Raw genomic sequence first — 25,165 nt, 5'->3', positions numbered from 1 at the left:
AAAAAAAAACAAATCTGCAAAGTGGTTTGAAACCACCTCAAACATGTTCCAGACCAATCTGTGTAATCACCCACTTCGCAAAACTGGTTCCTCTCAAACTGGCTCCAAGATAAATTATAGTGTCAGTGTAGATGCCCTCCCACCATTTTAAGAAGAGAATTGGCAGGGGGCTTTTAGGAGACACAATTCAGATTTTTTTGCAGAGCGTGTTAATGTTGAAGATCACAAAAACTGTTTAGGTGGTGGTCTGCACTTTATCCGCCTATGACTTATCAGGCTCCGTTTTTAAAACATTGAATTTTAGCCAGGAGTTTTCTTTACCTTCCAAGAGAAATCATGTCTGTGAGATTATTATATACCATTCCTGTCCAATCTGAACTTGGGCAGAAGGTCTGACGGGCATTAAGGGTGAGTGAGTCTTGCAGATTAATTTGCATTGGTTACTATTGGGAAACTGGAGACATTTCTCATGAAGTTGATTTGGGTTGTGTCTGTTCTATTTTTTGCAGATCTTGGTGGTGCAGCTGCTGGTAAGACATTCTTAATATTTTACTTTATGATATCCAGTAAAAACATTTTTATAATTTATTTCATAAAAATATTTCAGTGTTACCATCTATCCTGAACAAAGTTGCCAGGTGTCTCTTTATGTGTTGTCCCTTGGCTGAGGGCCTGAAACCTTATAGGATTGCCAATAGTCCCTTATTTTAAGAGCTTTCCCTTATCTGAGGACTGGAAACGCTTTTTATGTACACTTGAAAGGGATGCCACAAAAGAAAATAAACAGCTCGGGAATAGCGAGGGGGAGAAGGGGGGGGGAAATCGTGTCCCTGATGTAACTTGACATATGCTGTATGCTGGAATAGAAGCAGGACAGGTCTATCACACTTAGGTAGGTGTTGGGAACTTTGTAAGATTGGCTGCTATCTTTGGACTTTGCCTGTCAATAAAGGGGGACGCGTTAGGAGGTACACTGTCAGTGGGATTACACACAGCATCATGTGATAAATTATTGTAAAGAAGTATGAATTTTAGTTTACAGATGCCATATTTAATTGTGTGGTTATGTTTTTAAAAGGGTTAATATTTCAGTTACTCTGCACCAGAGGCTGATTGCCATGGAGAAGGGGGCGGAGCTGAAGAGAGAGCAGAATTTGGAGGGGAAACTTAGTCAGTGTCTGTGGTCAGAGAACTACAGGGAAAGGTTGATTTTAGGGAAAGGCTCTGTTGACGCTCAGGGAAGGCTGATCCTAAGTTAGGGGATCAGGGATAAAATAAGTTTGGTGACTTATTTTAAGGTAGTCTATAATTGGAGGAATTGCAGTTAAGACTGATTCTCAGTTGGAGAATCAGGGTGGCTCAAAGGTTGGATTTTGAGTCAAGTCTAAAATAAGTTTGGTGACTTATTTTAAGGTAGTCTGTCTCCTGTCTAGGAACAGATATTCTGTGATTGAAGTGGAATTTTAAAGTTTGAAACACCTCAATATAACTTTGCAACTGTTCAGTAACGTGCCTCAAACAAGAAGAAAAGTTATTGTAACCATCAAGCTTGTGCCTAAATAAATGTTATTATTCTTTCAAGCATCTCAGTCTCTGTCATACATACAGACATCAAGAATAAACAAGAAGAAAGAAGGAAAATAAAAGTCTCCTCTCTAAGTAGCTAGTGGCTACGTATTCCTATAGTGGTGGCAAGAATTGATGATCCCCTTTGTAATTTGGTGGCAGCATTATAAAACCTCTATAATTTGGTGGCAGCTTTTAAATAAAAACATCTTTAATAACTGGTGGCAGCGGATATAGTTAAATATATAATAATTAATTAATTAAAAACAACCTCCATCTCCACATTTCCGCAATCGGTGTCAGAGGTGGGATTAAAAAAAAAGATTTCCACCCTTTCTGAAATCCTTACAATTGGTGGCAGCTGCATCTGGTGGCAGCGGCATCTGGTGGCCGCATTATAAACATTTTTACCTCTGGTGGCAGTGTAAATAAACATCTTTATAAATTGGTGGCAGAGGTGGAATTTCAAAAGTTTCCCCCCTGCCTGGAAAAACCTCAGCTGGTCATAGATCTCCACAAATGGGTGGCAGCGGTGGGATTCAAAAGATTCCCCCCTGCCTGAGTTCTTTACAATTATATATGCAGTGTTGGCATACAACCTAGCTTCAGTGTCAGTTTGCCTGGCTCATATAATAAAGTTCCAAATTACTGGATGTTTTCTCCTGACACTTCAGCAATTAATCAAAATGGATGTGGAATTGAGTAAAAATGAAATCTGTAGTGTAAATAATATAGATCTGTGAAACCACAAAGTTTATGCAGTCACACCACCTTCCAATGCAGATATCTATAGATATGTCATGACTGATTTGAGTTATTTTTATATGAATAAACTAGCTGTGGCCGGCCACGCGTTGCTGTGGCAAAGTTGTGGTGGTATTGGTTAAAAATTGTTGTGGAATTTTTATTTGATGTTATTTGTATTTTTAAATTAATTTTATTGTAACTTATGTTTTTAATTTATTATATTTTATTAGTTTCTTGTATTATTTTTAGTTATTTTCTGTTATAGTATTTTATTGTATTAATATTTTAGTGTTTTTAATTTTTTTTAGTGTTTTTTATTATTTTTATTGTATTATTTGTATTTAATTTATTTTTTATTCTTTTATTATTATTTGTGTTTTTATTATTTTATTTTATTATTTTATTATTTGTATGTATTATCTTTTATTATTTGATTATATTATTTTGATTTATGTTTTTTTAAATTGTATTATTTTATTTTGGTTTTTTATGTATTTTTTGTATTTATTTTATTATTATTTGTTTCTATTTGTATTGGGTTGCTCTGAGTTCTGTGATCTGCCTGGTCATGTTCCAAATGTATTCTCTCCTGTTGTTTCGCCTGCGTGTATGGCAGGCATCCTCAGAGGTTGTGAAATGTGTTGTAACAAAAACAAGTGAGGTTTATATATCTGTGGAATGACCAGGGTGGAAGAAAGAAGTGTTGTCTGGTTTAGGCAAGTGTGAATGTTGGAACTGGCACTGAATAGCCTTGTAGCTTCAAAGCCTGGATGGTTCCTGCCTGCCTGGAACGAACAAAATGTGGCTCCCAGTATTTAAAAAATCTGTGAAATCAGGACAGTTAACTAAAGAACAGCACTGAGCAATCAGGGAATTCCAGACATGATGTACTGAGGGCCAGCTAACATCTCCCAACAAAGAATTCCCCCTCTGAAGCAGGAAATAGGCAGGCCTTAAAGGTGCAAGGGCATTCTATGGTAATCAAGGTGGCCAAGTGGAACATTCACAGTCGCCTCAGACAGATAAGAATTGTCCCATCGTGGATATCATTGCTGAGATAGAAATAAACATCCCACTTGTCTGTTTTCAAACAGATCTCATAATCTCTGAGGATGCCTGGCATAGACATGGATGGCAGTTTGGTAGCAGATAGGGTCGTGAGGGAATGTGATGTTTAATAGGCTTTTCCTGAATCCCTTCATATTATCCAACATATTCAGTTATCCAACGTTCTGCCAGGGTGTTTATGTTGGATAAGTGAGACTCTACTGTATATTTATAATCTTATATTATCTGCTTAGAACTGGATTATATGAGGCCCCTTCTACACAGCTGTATAAAATGCACACTGCAGTGGATTATATGGCAGTGTGGACTCAAGATAATCCAGTTCAAAGCAGAAAATATAAGAATATAAATGGGTTATATAGCTGTGTGGAAGGGCCTTCGGGACAGGTCCAGCATGGAGGCCAAAGTAAGGGCCCGCTTGTGGCGCATGCTCCTAGGTTCGCCTACTAGGCAAAATTACCTAGGTCCGCCTCTGGGGCCTTGAGTCTACACTGCCATATAATCCAGTTCAAATCAGATAATCTGCATTTCATAGGCAGTGTGGAAGAGGCCTAAGTGAGGCCTAACTCTGCCTGTCCCCTGGGATGAGTGGGTTGCTAGGAGACCAAGTGGGCGGAGCTCAGCCTTCTAACTGGCAGCAATTGGATAAAAACAATTATTCCTCTCCCTCTAATTAGTACTTTATTTTTATTTTCTTTTTGTTGTCAGAACCTAGGGGCAAGGATGGTGGGTTATGTTGCCAAATTTCTAGGTTCTGGGGCTTGTACTTTTGTTGTTTAGTGGCAGGCGGTGATTTCATTACTCTTTTATATATATAGAAGATAGATGGGATCAGTTTTAGTCCCTATCATAACTGGATTTTCATAAAGATAGAAACGTTTGCACCGTATATTTATGTTGCTGAGATGGTGGGGGATGCTATTTTAACATAGAAACACATGGTTACATTAACTTTTATTAAGAAGTTATTTTGTTAACAGCTACTTCTTGATTGTGAGTCATAAATGTTGATGTTTCCTTAATGTTAATTTGAAAATCTGGAAGCCTTCATCAAGACATTTGATGGTGTTGTACAATAAAAACAATCTGACAATTTATATCTGGTTAAATAAATAATAAAAAATGATTTTAAAGGGCTGAAAATATGTTAAACAATTTAAAAGGGCAGCTTGAAACATTAAAATTATTTCAAATGATTTGAAATCATTAACGCATAAGGATTTCTTGTGTGAAGCCAATTTGATTCTGAAAGCTTTCCTGAACAAACATGTTTTCATTGGAGCCAGAAAGGTACCAGCCGGACTTCCTCTCCTTTGCTTTTGTTGTTAACATAACAAGGCTCAGTTTTCTTTTCTTCAATGCAGGGATTGTTCATTTGAAAGGGGCTTTATTCTCCCATTCCTTGTGCATGTGGACATCTTTGTTTCTGCCACCAATAGGCTGCAGTCTCGTTGTATAGTGATTTTTATGTATGAAATTGTCATAAAGTGTGAGAGAGAAGTTTGCAGAAAAGAGAGAGAATGACTTTTATCAGAGTAGAAGCCTCTACATTCCGACCCCACAACCAACTCTGATATTTCAATGAGACTTAAGCACTGCTGCTAAAATGATCACCCGAATAAGGAAGTTTAATTTTTCTAGTTTGATGACCAGCAGCCCCTGGTGGCGCAGTGGATCAAAACTCTGTGCCGGCAGGACTGCTGACTTGAAGGTTGCCAGTTCGAATACAACCCGCAGATGAGAACACAGATGAGCTCCCTCTATCGGCTCCAACTCCATGCAGGGACATGAGAGAAGCCTCCCACAAGGATGGTAAAAACATCTGGGCGTCCCCTGGGCAATGTACTTTTACACCAGAAGCGACTTGCAGTTTCTCAAGTCGCTCCTGACACGAAAACAAACAAACAAACAAAAAACAAACTGCAGCTGTAGAGTTACATACATATTTCACCTAGGCCCCTTCCAAACAGCTGAATAAAATCACACATTTTCTGCTTTGAACTAGGATATATGGCAGTGTGGACTCAGATAACCCAGTTCAAAGCAGATATTGTGGGATTTTCTGCCTTGATATTTTTTGGCCGTTTGGGTTAAATGGCTGTGTAGAAAGGTCCTTAATCTAGGGCGCAATTTTTCCTGTGTTAAGTGGCTTCAAAATCAGGGTGAGCCCTAGAGTTGATGGCACCTTACATCTGCCAGTTTTGTTTTTTTTAAATAGTCTTATGTTTGAGAGAAGAGGTTGGAGGAAGAAGAGGAAGGGTCTTGGCCCCAATAGCTCTGCCTCCCCCCACATCCTTTTGTCCTAAGACCCAGGCGCCTTCTACAAGGCCAAATCAGATTGTCTGATTTGAACTGGATTATATGAGTCTGCACTGCCGTATAATTCATATAATCTAGCAGATCCACGCCTCAAGATTGATACAACAAAAAGAAAAAAAAATAAAGTCCAAATTAGAGGGAGAGCAATATTTTTTTTATCCAATTGCTGCCAGTTTAGAGGGCTAATCTCTGCCCACTTGGTTGCCTAGCAACCAGCCAAGGGACAGCCAGGTTTCAGTTAGGGGACAGGCAGACTTAGGCTTCACTTAGGCTTCTTCCACAGATTATCTAATTTGCACTGGACTATATGGCAGTGTAGACTCAAGGCCCTTCCACACAGCTATATAACCCATTTATAATCTTACTAGCTGTGCCCGGCCACGCGTTGCTGTGGCGAAGTCTGGTGTTCTGGGAAATAAAGTATTGAGGAATTGGTGGTAGTTAAGGTCAAGGGTAAAGGTTTTCCCCAGACATTAAGTCCAGTCGTGTCTGACTCTGGAGGTTGGTGCTCATCTCCATTTCTAAGCTGAAGAGCCGGCGTTGTCCGTAGACTCCTCCAAGGCCATGTGGGATGACTACATGGAGCGGCGTTACCTTCCCGCTGGAGCAGTACCTATTGATGCACACATTTGCATGTTTTCGAACTTCTGGGTTGGCAGAAGCTGGGGCTAACAGTGGGGGCTCTCTCCGCTCCCCCAATTCAAACCTGTGGCCTTTCGGTCCAGAAGTTCAGCAGCTCAGCGCTTTAACACGCTGCGCCATCAGGGGATATTATTTCCTAAAGTTTGTGAATATACAATATTTCTGATTGGTTTTTTTTGTTTGTTGGAGGCAAGTATGAATGCTGCAATTAGGAAAAATGATTAGGATGTAATGGCCTTGCAGCTTTAAAGCCTGGCTGTTTCCTCCCTGAGTGAATTTTTTGTTGGGAGGTGTTAGCTGGCCCTGATTGTTTCCTGTCTGGAATTCCCTTGTTTTCAGAGTGGTGTTGTTTGCGATATTTTATGTGCTTCTACTGTCTGTGGCCCTGAGAAAACAGAGGATTTTCCAGACTTTGATGATGGGAATACTTTGTTGGGAGGTGTTAGCTGGCCCTGATTGTTTCCTGTCTGGAATTCCCTTGTTTTCAGAGTGGTGTTGTTTGCGATATTTTATGTGCTTCTACTGTCTGTGGCCCTGAGAAAACAGAGGATTTTCCAGACTTTGATGATGGGAATCCTTTGTTGGGAGGTGTTAGCTGGCCCCGATTGTTTCCTGTGTGGAATTCCCCTGTTTATTTACTGTCCTGGTTTTAGAGATTATATTGTTCTGCATTATTCTATCCCAGTAATTATTTCATATTAAAGAAGAATCTCACTTATCCAACATTCACTTATACAATGTTCTGGATAATCCAACGCAGTCTGCCTTTTCATAATCAATGTTTTTGTAGTCAGTGTTTTAAATTCATTGTGATATTTTAGTGGTAAATTTGTAAATACAGTACAGTAGAGTCTCACTTATCCAACATAAACGGGCCGGCAGAACGTTGGATAAGCGAATATGTTGGATAATGAGGAATTAAGGATAACCCTATTAAACATCAAATTAAGTTATGATTTTACAAATTAAGCACCAAAACATCATGTTAGACAACAAATTTTTCAGAAAAAGTAGTTCAATACGCAGTAATGCTATATAGTAATTACTGTATTTATGAATTTAGCACCAAAATATCACGATATATTGAAAGCATTGACTACAAAAATGCGTTGGATAATCCAGAACGTTGGAAAAGCGAGTGTTGGATAAGTGAGACTCTACTGTAAATACTACATAGCATTACTGCGCATGGAACTACTTTTTCTGTCAAATTTGTTGTATAATATGAAGTTTTGGTGCTTAATTTGTATAACGATTACCTAATTTGATGTTTAATTGGCTTTTCCTGAATCCCTTCTTATTATCCAACATATTCACTTATCCTGCCGGCCTGTTTACGTTGGATAAGTGAGACTCTACTGTATATTGATAATCTTAAATTATCTGCTTAGAACTGGATTATATGAGGCCCCTTCTTCACAGCTGTATAAAATGCACACTGAAGTGGATTATATGGCAGTGTGGAGTCAAGATAATCCAGTGCAAAGCAGATAATATAAGATTATAAATGGGTTATATAGCTGTGTGGAAGGGCCTTGAGTCTACACTGCCATATAATCCAGTGCAAATTAGATAATCTGTGGAAGAAGTCTAAGTGAGGCCTAAATCTGCCTGTCCCCTAACTGAAACCTGGCTGTCCCTTGGTTGCTAGGCAACCAAGTGGGCAGAGATTAGCCCTCTAAACTGGCAGCAATTGGATAAAAAAAATTATTGCTCTCCCTCTAATTAGGACTTTATTTTTCTTTTCTTTTTGTTGTATCAACCTTGAGGCATGGATGATGGGTTGTGTTGTCAAATTTTGAGGTTGGGGGGCCTGTACTTTTGTTGTTTTGTGAATTGCCGTGATGCCATCACTCTTTTATATATATAGATATTATCTGCTTTGCACTGGATTATCTTGACTCCACACTGCCATATAATCCACTTCAGTGTGCATTTTATACAGCTGTGAAGAAGGGGCCTCATATCATCCAGTTCTAAGCAAATAATATAAGATTATCAATATACAGTAGAGTCTCACTTATCCAACGTAAACAGGCCGGCAGGATAAGTGAATATGTTGGATAATAAGAAGGGATTCAGGAAAAGCCAATTAAACATCAAATTAGGTAATCGTTATACAAATTAAGCACCAAAACATCATATTATACAACAAATTTGACAGAAAAAGTAGTTCCATACGCAGTAATGCTATGTAGTATTTACAGTAGAGTCTCACTTATCCAACACTCGCTTATCCAACGTTCTGGATTATCCAACGCATTTTTGTAGTCAATGCTTTCAATATATCGTGATATTTTGGTGCTAAATTCATAAATACAGTAATTTCTACATAGAATTACTGTGTATTGAACTACTTTTTCTTCCAAATTTGTTGTCTAACATGATGTTTTGGTCCTTAATTTGTGAAATCATAACTTAATTTGATGTTTAATAGGCTTATCCTTAATCCCTCCTTATTATCCAACATATTCGCTTATCCAACATTCTGCCAGCCCGTTTATGTTGGATAAGTGAGACTCTACTGTACTGTATTTACAAATTTACCACTAAAATATCACAATGAATTTAAAACACTGACTACAAAAACATTGATTATGAAAAGACAGACTGCGTTGGATAATCCAGAACATTGTATAAGCGAATGTTGGATAAGTGAGATTCTTCTTTAATATGAAATAATTACTGGGATAGAATAATGCAGAACAATATAATCTCTAAAACCAGGACAGTAAATAAACAGGGGAATTCCAGACAGGAAAGAATCAGGGCCAGCTAACACCTCCCAACAAAGTATTCCCATCATCAAAGTCTGGCAAATCCTGTTTTCTCAGGGCCACAGACAGTAGAAGCACATAAAATATCGCAAACAACACCACTCTGAAAACAAGGGAATTCCAAACAGGAAACCATCAGGGCCAGCTAACACCTCCCAACAAAAAATTCACTCAGGGAGGAAACAGCCAGGCTTTAAAGCTGCAAGGCCATTCCATCCTAATCATTTTTCCTAATTGCAGCATTCATACTTGCCTCCAACAAACAAAAAAAAACCAATCAGAAATATTGTATATTCACAACCTTTAGGAAATAATATCCCCTGATGGCGCAGCGTGTTAAAGCGCTGAGCTGCTGAACTTCTGGACTGAAAGGCCGCAGGTTTGAATTGGGGGAGCGGAGAGAGCCCCCACTGTTAGCCCCAGCTTCTGCCAACCCAGAAGTTCAAAAACATGCAAATGTGAGTGCATCAATTGGTACTGCTCCGGCGGGAAGGTAACGCCGCTCCATGCAGTCATCCCACATGACCTTGGAGGAGTCTACGGACAACGCCGGCTCTTCGGCTTAGAAATGGAGATGAGCACCAACCCCCAGAGTCAGACATGACTGGACTTAATGTCAGGGGAAAACCTTGACCCTTGACCTTAACTACCACCAATTCCTCAATACTTTATTTCCCAGACCACCAGACTTCGCCACAGCAACGCGTGGCCGGGCACAGCTAGTAATGTATAAATATGTAGCGTCCCTACTTCGCGAATTTTCACTTATTGCGGGTGGTCCTGGAACCTAACCCATACGATAAGTGATGGAACACTGTAATTTGGATTTTATATGGCAACTAGCTGTGCCCGGCCACGCGTTGCTGTAGCGAAGTATGGTGGTATGGGAAATAAAGTATGAGGAATTGTTGGTAGTTAAGGTAAATGGTAAAGGTTTTCCCCTGACATTAAGTCCAGTTGTGTCTGACTGTGGGGGTTGGTGTGCATGTCCATTTTTAAGCCGAAGAGCTAGCGTTGTCCGTAGAGTCCTCCAAGGTCATGTGGCATGACTGCATGGAGCGCCGTTACCTTCCTGCCGGAGCAGTACCTATTGATCTACTCAGATTTGCATGTTTTCGAACTTCAGGGTTGGCAGAAGCTGGGGCTAACAGTGCGGGCTCACTCCGCTCCCTCAATTCAAACCTGCGACCTTTCGGTCCAGAAGTTCAGGAGCTCAGCGCTTTAACACTAATAATAATATCAGGGGATATTATTTCTTAAAGTTTGTGAATATACAATACTTTTTATTATTTTTTGTCTGTTGGAGGGAAATATGAATGCTGCAATTAGGCAAAATGATTAGCATGTAATGACCTTGCAGCTTTAAATCCTGTCTGCTTCCTCCCTGAGTGAATTTTTTGTTGGGAGGTGTTAGCTGGTCCTGATTGTTTGCTGTCTGGAATTCCCTTGTTTTTAGAGTGGTGTTCTTTGCAATAATTTATGTGCTTCTACTGTCTGTGGCCCTCAGAAAACAGGATTTCTCAGACTTTGGTGATGGGAATAGTTTGTTGGGAGGTGTTAGCTGGCCCTGATTGTTTCTTGTGTGGAATTCCCCTGTTTTCAGAGTGTTGTTCTCTTTTATTATACCACAGTAATTTTTATATATTCTGATTTTAGTGTTTTTGAATAGTTGGAGCCAGATTCTATTCATTTTCACGGTTTACAGCAATATAATAATAATAATAATAATAATAATAATAATAATGATGATGATGATGATAATGATAGTAATAATAATGACTTTGGTAATACACACTGCTTCACTCCGTTTTCAGCTTCCTTTCTAGAAGAATCATTTCATGGGAGGTGTTAGCTGGCCCTGATTGTTTTCTTTGTGGAATTCCCAATTTCCCTGCTTTCAGAGTGTTGCTCTTTATTTACTGTCCTGGTTTTAGAGATTATATTGTTCTGTATTATTCTAACACAGTAATTATTTCATATTACAGTAGAATCTCACTTATCTCACATTTGCTTATCCAATGTTTTGGATTATCCAATGCAGTGTGCCTTTTAAGATTGACTACAAAAACACTGACTACTAAAAGGTAGACTGTGTTGGATTATTCAAAATGTTGGATAAGTGAATGTTTGATAAATGGGACTCTACTGTATTTTAACCCCCCTTGCATTATCCAACATTGGGTTGCTCTGCGGGGTGCCTGGCTATGTTCCTGAAGTATTGTCTCCTGCAGTTTCATCCACATTGTTAGCATGCTTTTCCTGAGGTTGTGAGGGTGTGAGGATGCATGCCATAGACCTGGGTGCTACGTCAGGAAAAAATGCATGTGATATATGAAAGTCTTCAGCAACAAATGAAGACCTTGTTCTGTGAGCATTTGCTTGTCCCCTCCCCTTTCTGAGGCGGTGATTGGGAGTCCCATCATTCCCCTTTATAACTGCAGGAAGGCAAGCAAGGGTGAGAGGCAGGCGGGTCTAAGTGGCAAGTAGTGTTTTTTTCTTGCCTGTCAGTCCGTCCTTCCCCGAGACAAATCTGCCATTCCTCGCCTTTGAAGGGAAGGTGAGGGCAGATGGGTGGCTTTCCCTTCCGTGCCTTTTCTCCGTGTGTGGAACGAACTTGGGCGAAGGAGTGCTTTGTGTCGGGGGAGCACGCTGGAGCGGGCGCTAAGAGGATGGGTGGGTGTCCTTGTGTGCGCGCGTGTGAGAAGTGACCACGCGGCAACAGTCATTGAGGGGAGGGGTGTTGGGGGTTTTTCTGTCTGGGCGAGCGGTGGCATTTGGCGCAGGTGCAGATGGAGTGTTCTTGTTTTTTGGGATTTGTAATCCCCATGGAGGTTGATGATGTTTTATTATTTATTTATTTACAGTATTTATATTCCGCCCTTCTCGCCCGAAGGGGACTCAGGGCGGATCACATTATGTACATATAGGGCAAACATTCAATGCCCATAAACACATCGAACCAAAACAGAGACAACAGACAGATAGACGCAGAGGAAATTTAACCTTCTTCTGAGGAGATGTTCGATTCTGGCCACAGGGGGGAGCAGCTGCTTCATCATCCACTATGATGGCACTTCCTCATTTCCTCATTCCAACGTTGTAAATTAGTTAAACTTGCCTCCCCACTTTTTATAAGTGGTACCTTATTTCCTACTTGATAGATGCAACTATCTTTTGGGTTGCTAGGTCAGCAACAAGCAGGGGCTATATTTTATTTTTAATTGACGGGTGCTCACCCCGCCACGGGCTGGCCTCGAACTCATGACCTCATGGTTAGAGTGATTTATTGCAGCAGCTGTTCACCTGCGCCACAGCCTGACCCCTAGTTAGGAACCTAGAGGCAAGGATGGGGGATTGTGTTGGCAAATTTCTAGGTTCTGGGGCTTGTACTTTTGTTGTTTAGCGACAGGGGTGACACCATTACTATTTTATATATATAGATGTAGAAGGGATCTCAGCCAGTCTGGGTGGCCTAAGTTCTACTCCCTACCTTTGCTGTCTCCCCAGTGGGCTCATAGAATTAGTAAAAAAAAATCATGCAGACAAGATGACTTCTGGTGTGTTTTTTGAGTAGCTGCAATAGATCTACTCACTTTTTCCACCTATTTTCCCCATTTGATGGGGGAAAGGGTTACATGGCAACACACATTGCCACCCTTTTCCCCGTTTGATGTCCTGTTCCTCCAATGTGATGGGAAAAGAAAGGATGGTGCGAGGGGTTCCACAAGGCATCCCGCACGCTTGTCATTTTGCCAGCAATTCCCGAAATGGAACTAATTGAGGGCAGGGGGAGGGTTAAAATTAGTGTGAAGAGATCCCTTGTCTACATCAGTCTTTTTTACTAAGTCTATACAGTGTTGTAGCAACCTCCTAAGGCCCCTTTTACACTGCCATATAATCCAGATTATCAAAGCAGATAATCCATGTTATCTGCTTTGTTTGTTTGTTTGTTTACAGCATTTATATCCTGCTGTTCTCACCCCGAAGAAGACTCAGGGCGGATCACAGAACACATATACATCAAACATTCAGTGCCGGTTATACAATGACAAGACACACAACAGTGAACTGGATTATATGAGTATGCACTGCCATATAATCCAGATCATCGAATAATCTGGATTTTATATGGCAGCATAGAAGGGGTCTAATTTTCAGGTTCTGCAGTGAGTAGCTTATTATTTTAAAATGTAACTTCCCACCTCTTCTGCAGTTGACGATTGTCATTATTATGTGCCTTTAAGACTGAGTCTACACTGACATATAATCTAGATCAAGGGTCCTCAAACTTTTTAAGTGGAGGGCCAGTTCATGGTCCTCAGACTGTTGAGGGGCCGAATTATCATTTGAAAAAAAATACGAACAAATTCCTATGCACACTGCACATGTCTTATTTGTAGTGCAAAAACAACAACAACAACAAAAAAAAACAATACAATTTTTTTTAAAAAATTAACCAACATAAACCTATCAGGATTCAATGGGAAGTGTGGGCCTTCTTCTGGCCAATGAGATAGTCAAGTTAATTAGGACTACAGTTGTTGTGTGCCTTCAAGTTATTTCAGACTTTGGGCGAGCCTAAGTCTAAAACTGAGGATGGGGGCCTGGTAAATGACCTTGGAGGGCCGCATCCGGCCCCCGGCCTTAGTTTGGGGACCCCTGATCTAGATAATCAAAACAGATAATCCAAATTATCTGCTTTGAATTGGATTATATGAGGCTGGCTCTACACTATCATATAATCCAGTTCAAATCAGATAATTGGATTTTATATGGCAGTGCAGATGGGGCCTAAATTGTCTCCAATACAAACTGGAGAGAAATAGTGTGGTATAAATAATAATAATAATAATAATAATAATCATCATCATCATTATCATCATAATCACGACGACAACAAAAACTTAAAGGCACATAACAATATCATCTAAACCACCTTAATCCTAGGGGTTCGCTTGCAAGATTTGCTCAGGGTTAGGCTCCTTCCACACTGGCCCTATAACCCAGGATCTGATACCAGATTTTCCGGCAGTGGAGAGACTAATGTAATCCAGTTTAAAGCAGAGAATCTTGGATCAGATCCTGGGATATAGGGCAGTATAGTAAAGGTAGAGGTTTCCCCTTGACAATAAGTCCAGTCGTGTCCGACTTTGGAGGGTAATGTTCATGTCCTTTTCTAAGCCGAATAGCCAGCATTGTCGTAGACATCCCCAAGATCATGTGGTCAGCATGCCTGCATGAAGCACCGTTACCTTCCTGCCAAAGCGGTACCTATTGATCTACTCACATTTGGATGTTTTCGAACTGCTAGGTTGGCAAAAACTGGGGCTAACAGTGGGAGCTCACTCAGCTCCCTGGATTCGAACCGCCGTCCTTTCGGTCAGCAAGTTCAGCAACTCAGCAGTTTAACCTGCTGCACCACTGGGGGCTCCCCTAGGGCAGTATAGTTTGCCTTTGTCTTCCTTTGAGGTCAATAATGTGTGACTTGTCCAAGTTCATCCAGTGCATATCATTGTCTGAGCAGGGATTTGAACCCAGAGTCGTATCAAAACACCATGCCACACAGGCTCATTATTCTTTGCCAGTACAAGTTATCTGTTTTACACATGCACACAAACATGAGCATATGACCTCTTCCAGTTTTTTTGTTTTACATACCATTCAATGGTTTTTAGTATTGCTGGCCAAGTACCCAAGCATGATGGTTTGCTGTTTTTATATCTGTTGCAGACTCCTTCGGAAGACCTAATTGGCCAGTGGTTGAATGTGACATCTCATCATGGCATTGCAGATCTGTCTTTCCCTTTGGCCTCTGAAGCGGAGCTGGGAAGATATTCCATCAAAGTGGAAGGCAAAAGTGTGAAAACATTTGAAGTGTGGGAATATGGTAATATTTCAATATCAAAAGAACCTTCTAAAACAGCTTGTTTGTCCCGCCTCTCTCGAAATGATAATTTAATTGAATTATTTTAATCCCAATAAAAAGTGGAGTACATATAAATATTAGAAAAAGATAAAGATTTCCCCTGACATTAAGTCTGGCCGTGTCCAACTCTGGGGGTTGGTGCTCATCTCCAATTCTAAACCAAAGAGCTGATGTTGTGCGTAGACACCTCCAAGGTCATGTTTGGCATGACTGCATGGAAAGCCCTTACCTTCCTGCCAGACCGGTACACACTTCAAATTTATCCAGATTTGCATGTTTTCGAACTGCTAGGTTGGCAGAAGCTAGGCCTAACAGCAGGAACTCATCCCACTCCCCGGATTCGAACCATCAACATTTTGGTCAGCAAGTTCAACAGCTCAGCAATTTAACCTGTTGCACCACTGGCAAAAATGTTACAATGAGAATAAAAGCAGTTAAGATTACCAAATTCTTATTATTTCTCCCTTCTTGCCATCTGCATTAATACCAGCTGCATATGGCCCCTGACTACCATTTTTCCACCTATGAAGCCACGTGCCTTAAAAATCCTTAATTTCAGCCACATTTTGTATATGTGCATGGGAATTGCCTACACACAGACACACACATACACACACACATATATAGCTAGCCTTGGCTTTCTAGGTATGTAATTTCAATATTTTTAATTCTACATTTTTAAAACACCAGATACTGTCAGTCAAACTTGTTATGTTTTTTTATCGTGTGAGAAGCAAACTGAGCAAGCAGTTTCGGCCGTTTATAGAGACATTGCCCAGGGGACGCCCAGATGTTTTACCATCCTATGGGAGGCTTCCCTCATGTCCCCGCATGGGAAGGTGGGGCAGACAAACGGGAGCTCACCCCGTCTCAGCAGTTCAGCTGGCACAAGGGTTTAACCTTGTTACTGTGAAATATGGCCATCCCCAATTGGGACTGATTCTCTCTCCTTTCCCTGAAGGCAACTATAAAACTATTAAAAAAACCATAAAAAGGAAGACTGAAGCTCCACTCTTCTCTCCTTTTTCCTTCCTCTAACCCTAACCCTAACCCTCCAAAAAACTTCATTCCTGGTTTTGTAAACTGTTTTGCATTCAAAACGATCTTAACAGACTAGAGAGATGGGCCGAAACTAACAAAGTGAAGTTCAACAGGGACAAATGCAAGATACTTCACTTCTGCAGAAAAAATGGAATGCAAAGATACAGAATGGGGGACGCCTGGCTTGACAGCAGTATGTGTGAAAAAGATCTTGGAGTCCTCGTGGACAACAAGCTAAACATGAGCCTACAATGTGATGCGGCTGCTAAAAAAGCCAACGGGATTCTGGCCTGCATCAATAGGGGTATAGCGTCTAGATCCAGGGAAGTCATGCTCCCCCTCTATTCTGCCTTGGTCAGACCACACCTGGAATACTGCGTTCAATTCTGGGCACCACAGTTGAAGGGAGATGTTGATAAGCTGGAAAGCGTCCAGAGGAGGGCAACTAAAATGATCAAAGGTCTTGAGAACAAGCCCTATGAGGAGTGGCTTAAAGAACTGGGCATGTTTAGCCTGCAGAAGAGAAGGCTAAGAGGAGACATGATAGCCATGTACAAATATGTGAGAGGAAGTCATAGGGAGGAGGGAGCAAGCTTGTTTTCTGCGCCCTGCAGACTAGGACGCGGAACAATGGCTTCAAACTACAGGAAAGGAGATTCCACCTGAACATCAGGAAGAACTTCCTCACAGTGAGGGCTGTTGGACAGTGGAACTCTCTCCCCTGGGCTGTGGTGGAGGCTCCTTCTTTGGAGGCTTTTAAGCAGAGACTGGATGGCCATCTGTCGGAGGTTCTTTGAATGCGATTTCCTGCTACTTGGCAGGGGGTTGGACTGGATGGCCCATGAGGTCTCTTCCAACTCTACTATTCTATGATTCTATGAGGGTGGGAGGGGGGAAGAGTGCAGCCTCCATTTAATAATTTTTAAACTGCCTTGTCTTCTGAGAAAGAAGGAAGGAAGGGAGAATCAGGCTCAAATGACTCTACAATTTTTGAAAAACAAACAACAGAAACTGAGCTGTCTGAGGCTGGATCATCTCTCCTCACCTTTCGGAGGTAATACTTTTTTAAAAAAAGTAACATTTTTTTCCTTGTTTAGAATCATAGAATCATAGAATAGTAGAGTTGGAAGAGACCTCATGGGCCATCCAGTCCAACCTCCTGCCAAGAAGCAGGAAATCACATTCATAGCACCCCCGACAGATGGCCATCCAGCCTCTATTTAAAAGCCTCCAAAGTCGCACCCCCCTTTTCTGATGGAAAAAGGGGGAAAAGTGTTGTGACGAAATGCATATTTTTGTGCTCCTTTAAATCCATGTACATTTCATGTGTAAACATAATAATAATAATAATAATAATAATAATAATAATAATAATAATAATAATTTTATTCTTATATCCCGCCCCATCTCCCCGGAGGGACTCGGGGTGGCTTACATGGGGCCATGCCCAGACACGACAGCACAAATCAGATAAAACATTAAACCGAGCAGTAAAACTTCAACATGATTAAAAACAGTCATAAAAGTCAATATACACAATAATATTAAAATCCCGATTTGGGTCAAAAGATCCAGGCCAAGGTGCAAAGCAATATCAAGTTATCAGGGAGGGATAATTATACAGCAGGTGTAATACTTAAAGTGCTGAATGAATCCTAAAAACAATCCAGAGGGTCTACTGCTTAATAGTTAAATAACATGATCCCACAAGGATCAGTCAACGAAGGCCTTCTGGAATAGCCAAGTTTTCAGGCTCTTCTTGAGGGAAAGTAGGGTAGGGGCCTGCCTAATCTCCCTGGGGAGCGAGTTCCACAGCCGGGGGGCCACGGCGGAGAAGGCCCTCTCCCTCGTCCCCACCAACCGCAACTGCGAAGTTGGTGGAAGCGAGAGGAGGGCCTCCTCTGACGAGCGAAGAGGTCGTGCGGGTTCATAGGGGGAAATGCGGTCTCGAAGGTAGGTGGGTCCCAAACCGTTAAGGGCTTTGTAGGTGATAACCTGCACCTTGAATTGGGCTCGGAAAATAAATGGCAGCCAGTGGAGCTCTTTAAACAGCGGCGTTGAGCGCGCCCTGTAATCTGCCCCAGTTAGAAACCTGGCTGCCGATCGTTGTACTACTTGTAGTTTCCGAGCCGTCTTCAAAGGCAGCCCCACGTAGAGCGCATTGCAGTAATCCAGTCTAGAGGTAACTAAGGCATGGACCACCATGGTCAGATCTGACTTCTCGAGGTATGGTCGCAGCTGGCGCACAAGTTTTAGTTGTGCAAAGGCCCTCCCAGCCATGGCCGACACCTGGGCCTCAAGTGTCAGCGCAGAGTCCAGGAGGACCCCCAAGCTGCGGACCTGCGCCTTCAGGGGGAGTGCGACCCCGTCAAGCACAGGTTGCCACCCAATACCCCGATCAGACGTATGACTGACCTGGAGGACCTCTGTCTTGTCAGGATTGAGCTTCAGCTTGTTCGCCCTCATCCAGGCTAATACAGCGGCCAGACACTGGTCCAGTATCTGAGGGGCTTCCTTGGAATTAGGTGGAAAGGAGTAGTAGAGTTGGGTGTCATCCGTGTAGAGATGGCACCGCACTCCAAAACTCCGGATGACCTCACCCAGCGGTTTCATGTAGATATTAAAAAGCATGGGGGACAAAATGGAATCTTGCGGGACCCCACAGGTCAATGGCCAGGGGTCCGAGCAGGTGTCCCCCAGCTTCACCAACTGGGAACGGCCCTCTAGGAAGGACTGGAGCCACTGCAATGCAGTGCCCCCAAGGCCCATCCCAGAGAGTCATCCCAGAAGGATACCATGGTCGATGGTATCGAAAGCCGCTGAGATGTCCAAGAGAACCAGCAGGGTCACACTCCCCCTGTCCAGCTCTCTGCGGAAGTCATCCACCAAGGTGACCAAAGCCGTCTCGGTACTGTAGCCAGGTCTGAAACCAGACTGCGATTGGTCCAGAAAATCCGTATCTTCCAAGAATCCCTGGAGCTGGGAAGCAACCACCCGCTCCAAGACCTTGCCCAAGAATGGAAGGTTAGAGATTGGTCTGTAGTTACTGAGGTTAGCCGGATCCAAGGAGGCTTTCTTCAAAACAGGCCTCACCACAGCTTGTTTTAGGCCAGATGGAAATATGCCCTGCTCCAAAGAGGCATTGATTATTCTCATAAACCAATCAACTAGCCCTCCACTGGCTAGTTGGACTTTGGAGACATGGCTTTGTCTTTTGGTTTCAATCTGAACCATCTGATCTACTTTCTTTCTTCTCTTTGCATCTTTTTCTTTCATTACAGAGTTGAATAAATTTGAAGTGTTGTTTGTAGTCCCATCAGTGGTCACGACTTCAGAGGAAAACTTTTGTGTTACAGTATGTGGCAAGTAAGTAAACGTGGAAAATTATGTTCCGATTGACTTGTAGCTTTGCAGCTATTCAGAGAAATATACCTGAGCTTACAAATAAAACAGACCTTTGTTACAAGAACCTAATTATTTAGTTAGGTTCTTGTAACAATTATTTAGGTTCTTGTAGACTGGAAGGCATATTGCAAGTCTAACTTAAAGAGACATGTCTTCATTGCTTCTGTGATTTTCTTCTATATTTATAACTACCCTGTTTCCCCTAAAATAAGACATCCCCAGAAAATAAGACCTAGTCGAGGTTTTGCTCAATTGCTAAATATAATGCCTCCCCCAAAAGTAAGACCTAGCAAAGTTTTTGTTTGGAAGCATGCCCGCAGAACAGAACACCAGAGCATGCAGGATCGGTAAATGTACGTACCATATAGTGTTGTACATGGAAATATTGGTAGTAACAAGAAATTCTTGATAGTTTGTCTGGTTATGCTGTACAGTAAAATGTTCATTTTTTTGTTCAACAATAAATGTGAATTCTTCTTCATGGAAAAATAAGACATCCCCTGAAAATAAGACCTAGAGCATCTTTGGGAGCAAAAATTAATATAAGACACTATCTTATTTTCGGGGAAACACGGTAGCTTGGGGACCCTGCGGTGCCCGGGTTATTAGAAGAAGGCATTGTTTGTTTTGTGATGTTAGGTAGTATCACCTAAGTTTGGTCCAGATCCGTCATTGGCTGGGTTCAGTGCTGTCTTGATAAGGGTGAACTACAACTCCCAGATTTCCAGGGCAATCACCCCTAAACCTAGCCAGTATTCGCAATTGGCAATGTTGGGTCTGTGTGTCAAGTTTGGTCCAGATCCGTTGTTGGCTGGGTTCAGGGTTCTGTGGATAAGGGTGACCACAATTCCCAGATCTGAGGTCAATAACCCCCAAACCAGGCCTGTATGCACAGTTAGTCATGTTGGGTTTGTGTGCCAAGTTTGGTCCAGATCTGATGTTGGCTGGGTTCAGTGCTTTCTGGATGCAGGTGAATGACAACTCCCAAAATCAAGGTCCATTCTCCTAAACCCCCACAGTACTTTCAGTTGGTCATGGGGCTTCTCTGTGCCAAGTTTGGTCCCAGTCCATTGTCGGTGGGGGTCACAGTATCAGTGAAGGTACTGCAAGTCCCATCATCCGTGGCAAATTTGGTTCAGATCCATCATTGGTTGGGTTAACAATGCTCTTTGGATGTAGGTCAAGTACAATTCCTGTAAATCATGATGAATTCTTCCCGAACTTCTTGTTCAGTTGCTGATCAATGCCTCTGTTAACTGTGTGCCATAGGAAAGAGTAGGAAAGGGTTAAGGTAGAGGCAGTGGGCAGGGTCATGCAAATTAAGGAATCCTGGGCTGTGCGCTCTGTAGATAAAATGGAACATCTAGGATGAAATTGTCCCCATACAAAAGCCTTCACTTGCTTGGGGGGCAGAATGGTGTTTGTGGAAGACACTGGTAGGGGTTGGGTTACATGTTCACTATAACCTGCAATGTCAGTGGAGGGAGGGCCATTGGTGTCTCCTGCTCAGTAGGAACTATAGTTGTTTGTGGAGGCGGGAGGCTGTCTGTATAAGTGGACGCCTCCACCACATACACACATACACATTTTTCACTTTTATTATGTGTATAGATTAATAGATTAACTAGCTTAGGCAATGCCTGGGTTAAATATTTTGGATGTGGATGAACTAAAACTCCTATAATCTTTTGTCAATTCTCCGCACACCTCACCATTATTATAACATGGGCATGATAAGTATGGGCCAATCCCCCCGAAATTCTGTCAGTATTAAAAGTAGGTTATGATGTGTATGTGTGCCAAGTGTGGTCCAGATCCTTCATTGGTGAGGTTCACAGTGCTCTCTGGATGTGGGCAGACTACAATTCCCATCATCCTGATCAATTTTCTCTCTCACACACCCAACCTTGCCAGTATTTAAGATAATCATGATGGATAGGTTTGGTCCAGATCCACCATCAGTTGCCATTTGGGAGCCATCCTCAAAAATACTGTATTTACTCAAATGAAACGTGCACCTTTTTGGCTAAATTATGTTGAAAAAATCAGCATGTGCATTACATTTGTGTAATAGGTAGAGAGTTGGATTGGATGGCCCCCGGGGTTGCTCCTATTACTATAACTATTATTACTACTATTATTATTACTACGAGGCTGGACTGCCATCTTCCGGGAGCACTTTGTGTTTTTCCTTCATGTCAGAAGGAGGTTGAACTGGATGACCTCTGGGATCTTCCACTGAAATACTGTTAAGTTTGTGTTGGTTAAAATTGTGCTTCATTTTAAATATTGTATCATTCTCTCCCCACCTCCCCAAACTACAAATGAGATAAGTGCTGTGTGTATAGGAATTTGTTCATTTTTTCCCCAATGGGTTCACACAAACACAATCCATAGCCACTGGCCGGGCTCCCCTGTCAAATTTTAAAATGCAAAGCGGCCCCTATATCAAAATGTTTGCCTATGGCTGATCTAGAAAATGTTCAGAGTAACTCACATAGTGTGCCATGTGTATGGATACTCTTCATATAATGAGTATACTCACAGGGAAGTGTTTCCCAACTTGTGGGTCCCCAGATGTTGTTGGATTATAGCTTGTAGAATCCCTCACCATGCTGACTGGGTCATTTGGGCTTTGAAGTTCAACAATATCTAGAGATCCAGGATTGGAAATTGCTGCCTTAGAGTACATTTGGTCCTTTTCTGTGACAGTAACCTATGGAGACTAAGCCCTTTACAAGATAACTTTGTCAGCGTGGAGGTCAGGATGCGCGTCGGGTGGGGATCTTCAAACTCCATCAATTATCTGCTCCAGTACCCTGATGAATTGGTTGCCAATCGTCTGCCACACCAATTCCTGTTCAAGTCAGACTCAAACACATCTGTTGTCTGAAGTCCAAACATTTATTTCAATATCTATAAACATATTTACAAAGCACAGCAAAAGCCATCACTCTGAGCTGGCATTTCTCTTCAGCCTCTTCGCTCAGCAAGCACCAGCTCAACTCACACAGAGATAAGATAAAACACATTCCTCAGTCTGCAGGAAGTCCCCGACCTCCAAAGCCGGAAATCATGCCTGATAGGCCATAGCAGTCACAACAGGCTGTCAGTCAAAACTAGCCTGCTGTTAACTGTTTCATTGCTGAAACACACATTCTTGCAAAACAGCAGAAAACACTTGATTTACATTTCATACACATGCAACCATAATCCAACAAACTTGTCAACCAATATTGGTATTTTGATAGAGTGAGCTCTCCAAAGTTTCCCTTTGATACATTATGAAAGTTGCTGCTATAAACAAAAGTATGTTTTTTTTCCCAAATCCTCTTTGTTTTGGGCCACAGGTATACCTATGGGAAACCTGTTCGAGGAAATGTAAAACTTACTGTGGAAAGAGACCGATCCTTTATGTTTGAAGATGCTGACACTGAACCACTGACTATGATGAATAGAGACTACAAAGGGCAGGTAAGGTAACTGGTGCTTCATCCACCCTAACAAAAAAAAATCAATCCATACCCACCTCTATTTTGGAATTGTAGGAACACACGACGTCCAGCCATTTGAATAGTGAAATTGCTTCTTTTAGGCTTTAACATAATTTTTAAAAATTCACTTATTGTGTTGCAGTTTCCAGAGAAAGAATATTTTTGCTAGTGTGTCTTACCAGATCAGAGTGGCATTGCAGGGGAGGGGATAGGTTAGATCAGGGGGCCCCAAACTAAGGCCAGGGGATGCGGCCCTCCAAGGTCATTTGCCTGGCCCCCGCCCTCAGTTTTATAATATAATATGTTATATCAGTTTTAATAATATAATATATTGTATATACATATAATATTGATAATAATATTATGTTATACAGTATAATACTAATAATAATACCATATAATAATATTAATTATATGTTATATATTACATATTATATAATAGTATAGTGGTATAGTTCAATATAGTAATATATAATGCTAATATTGTGCTCTGCTAATAATATAATAAATTGTATATACATACAGCTGCTCTGAGTCCCCTTCGGGGTGAGAAGGTTGGGATATAAATGTAGTAAATAAATGCAGTAAATAAATAATTAATTTTAGACTTAGGCTCGGCCAAAGTCTGAAATGACTTGAAGGCACACAACAACAACAATCCTAATTAACTTGACTTTCTCATTGGCCAGTAGCAGGCCTACACTTTCCATTGAAATCCTGATAGGTTTATGTTGGTAAAAATTGTTTTCATTTTTAAATATTGTATTGTTCTTTCGTTGTTGTTGTTGCACTACAAATAAGACATATGCAGTACGCATAGGAATTTGTTTGTATTTTTTTTTCAAATGATAATTCTGCCCCTCAAAAGTCTGAAGGATTATGGACCGGCCCTCTGCTTCAAAAGTTTGAGGACCCCTGGGTTAGATAGTGATAAGTGCTATCCTTTTTTTTTTTTTTAAAAAAAAAGGTTAATGGCTACCTCCTAAGCTGTGAGTTTAACATCAGCACCATTGACTTAGTTTATTATTTCATTCCTAATGTCAATGTTTCCAGTCAATGTTTTCAATACATCATGATATTTTGGTGCTAAATTCGGAAATACAGTACTTCCTACGTAGCATTACTGCGTATTGAACTACTTTTTCTGTCAAATTTGTTGTTAAACATGATGTTTTGGTGCTTAATATGTAAAATCATAGCCTAATTTGATGTGTAATAGTCTTTTCCTTAATTCCGCCTTATTATTCAACATATTCACTTATCCAACATTCTGCCGGCCCATTTATGTTGGATAAGTGAGACTCTACTGTATTTATAAGGATACTTATACTGTATATCCAAATAGCTTAGGGCAGCTTGCAATAATTTCAGTTTAAAACAATACGTAATGATGTAATGGGCCCTTGGTACTGTTTCCAGGATACTTGTGGATACTAAAATCCATGGATGCTCAAAATCCCTTTATATACAATGATGAGGCAAAAGATAATCTCTCATATAAAATGGAGATGGTGGAGGAAATATTTTCAAGGCATGGGTGTTTGAATCTGTGAAAATAGAATCCATGGATATGGAAGGCTGATGGTGAAATAAAGACAGATAATTTCATATGATCCTAGAGTTGGAAGAAACCACAAGGGTCATCCAGTCCAACACTGCCATGAAGTAATCCAAAATTCAGAATAATCTACATGAAAGGCCGGAACAGTAACAACTTTGCTTTCTGATGGTTCAAAGTTGGCAACCTTTGTTTTGCCCATAATATTATAAAATATTCTATAAAATTACTATGTGTATAAGCCCCGGTGGTGAAGTGCGTTAAAGCACTGAGCTGGAGACCGAAAGGTCCCAGGTTCAAACCCAGGGAGTGGAGTGAGTGCCCGCTGTTAGCTCCAGCTCCTGCCAACCTAGCAGTTAGAAAACATGCCAATGTGAGTAGATCAATAGGTACCGCTCCGGCAGGAAGGTAACGGCGCTCCATGCAGTCATGCCGGCCACATGACCTTGGAGGGGTCTACGGACAACGCCGGCTCTTCGGCTTAGAAATGGAGATGAGCACCAACCCCCAGAGTCGGTCACGACTGGACTTAACGTCAGGGGAAACCTTTACTATAAAGCATACCTGAAAATATATTAATTTTGTGAATTAATTAGAATAGCATTTAATTGCCAAGGTATTT

At 41.3% G+C, this 25,165-nt stretch overlaps 1 protein-coding gene across 2 annotated transcripts in view; it reads left to right on the top strand.

Moving 5' to 3' along the window:
- The window catches only part of LOC100557873 (alpha-2-macroglobulin-like protein 1), a 115,330-nt gene that overhangs the window by 30,624 nt on the left and 59,541 nt on the right, over nucleotides 1–25,165 (top strand). Inside the window, exons 6-9 of one of the 2 annotated variants that reach the window (XM_008103822.3) lie at nucleotides 510–530; nucleotides 14,850–15,006; nucleotides 19,368–19,452; nucleotides 22,842–22,965. In XM_008103822.3, the coding sequence (XP_008102029.1) occupies nucleotides 510–530; nucleotides 14,850–15,006; nucleotides 19,368–19,452; nucleotides 22,842–22,965 (387 nt within the window). The remainder of the gene's footprint in view (nucleotides 1–509; nucleotides 531–14,849; nucleotides 15,007–19,367; nucleotides 19,453–22,841; nucleotides 22,966–25,165) is intronic. The other variant, XM_062971390.1, reaches the window with a different exon arrangement.

Source organism: Anolis carolinensis, chromosome 2 (genome assembly GCF_035594765.1).
Source record: "Anolis carolinensis isolate JA03-04 chromosome 2, rAnoCar3.1.pri, whole genome shotgun sequence".
Lineage (NCBI taxonomy): Eukaryota > Metazoa > Chordata > Lepidosauria > Squamata > Dactyloidae > Anolis > Anolis carolinensis.
The sequence above is the reverse complement of the archived record's forward strand: the minus strand, read 5'-3'. Positions and strand labels throughout refer to the sequence as shown.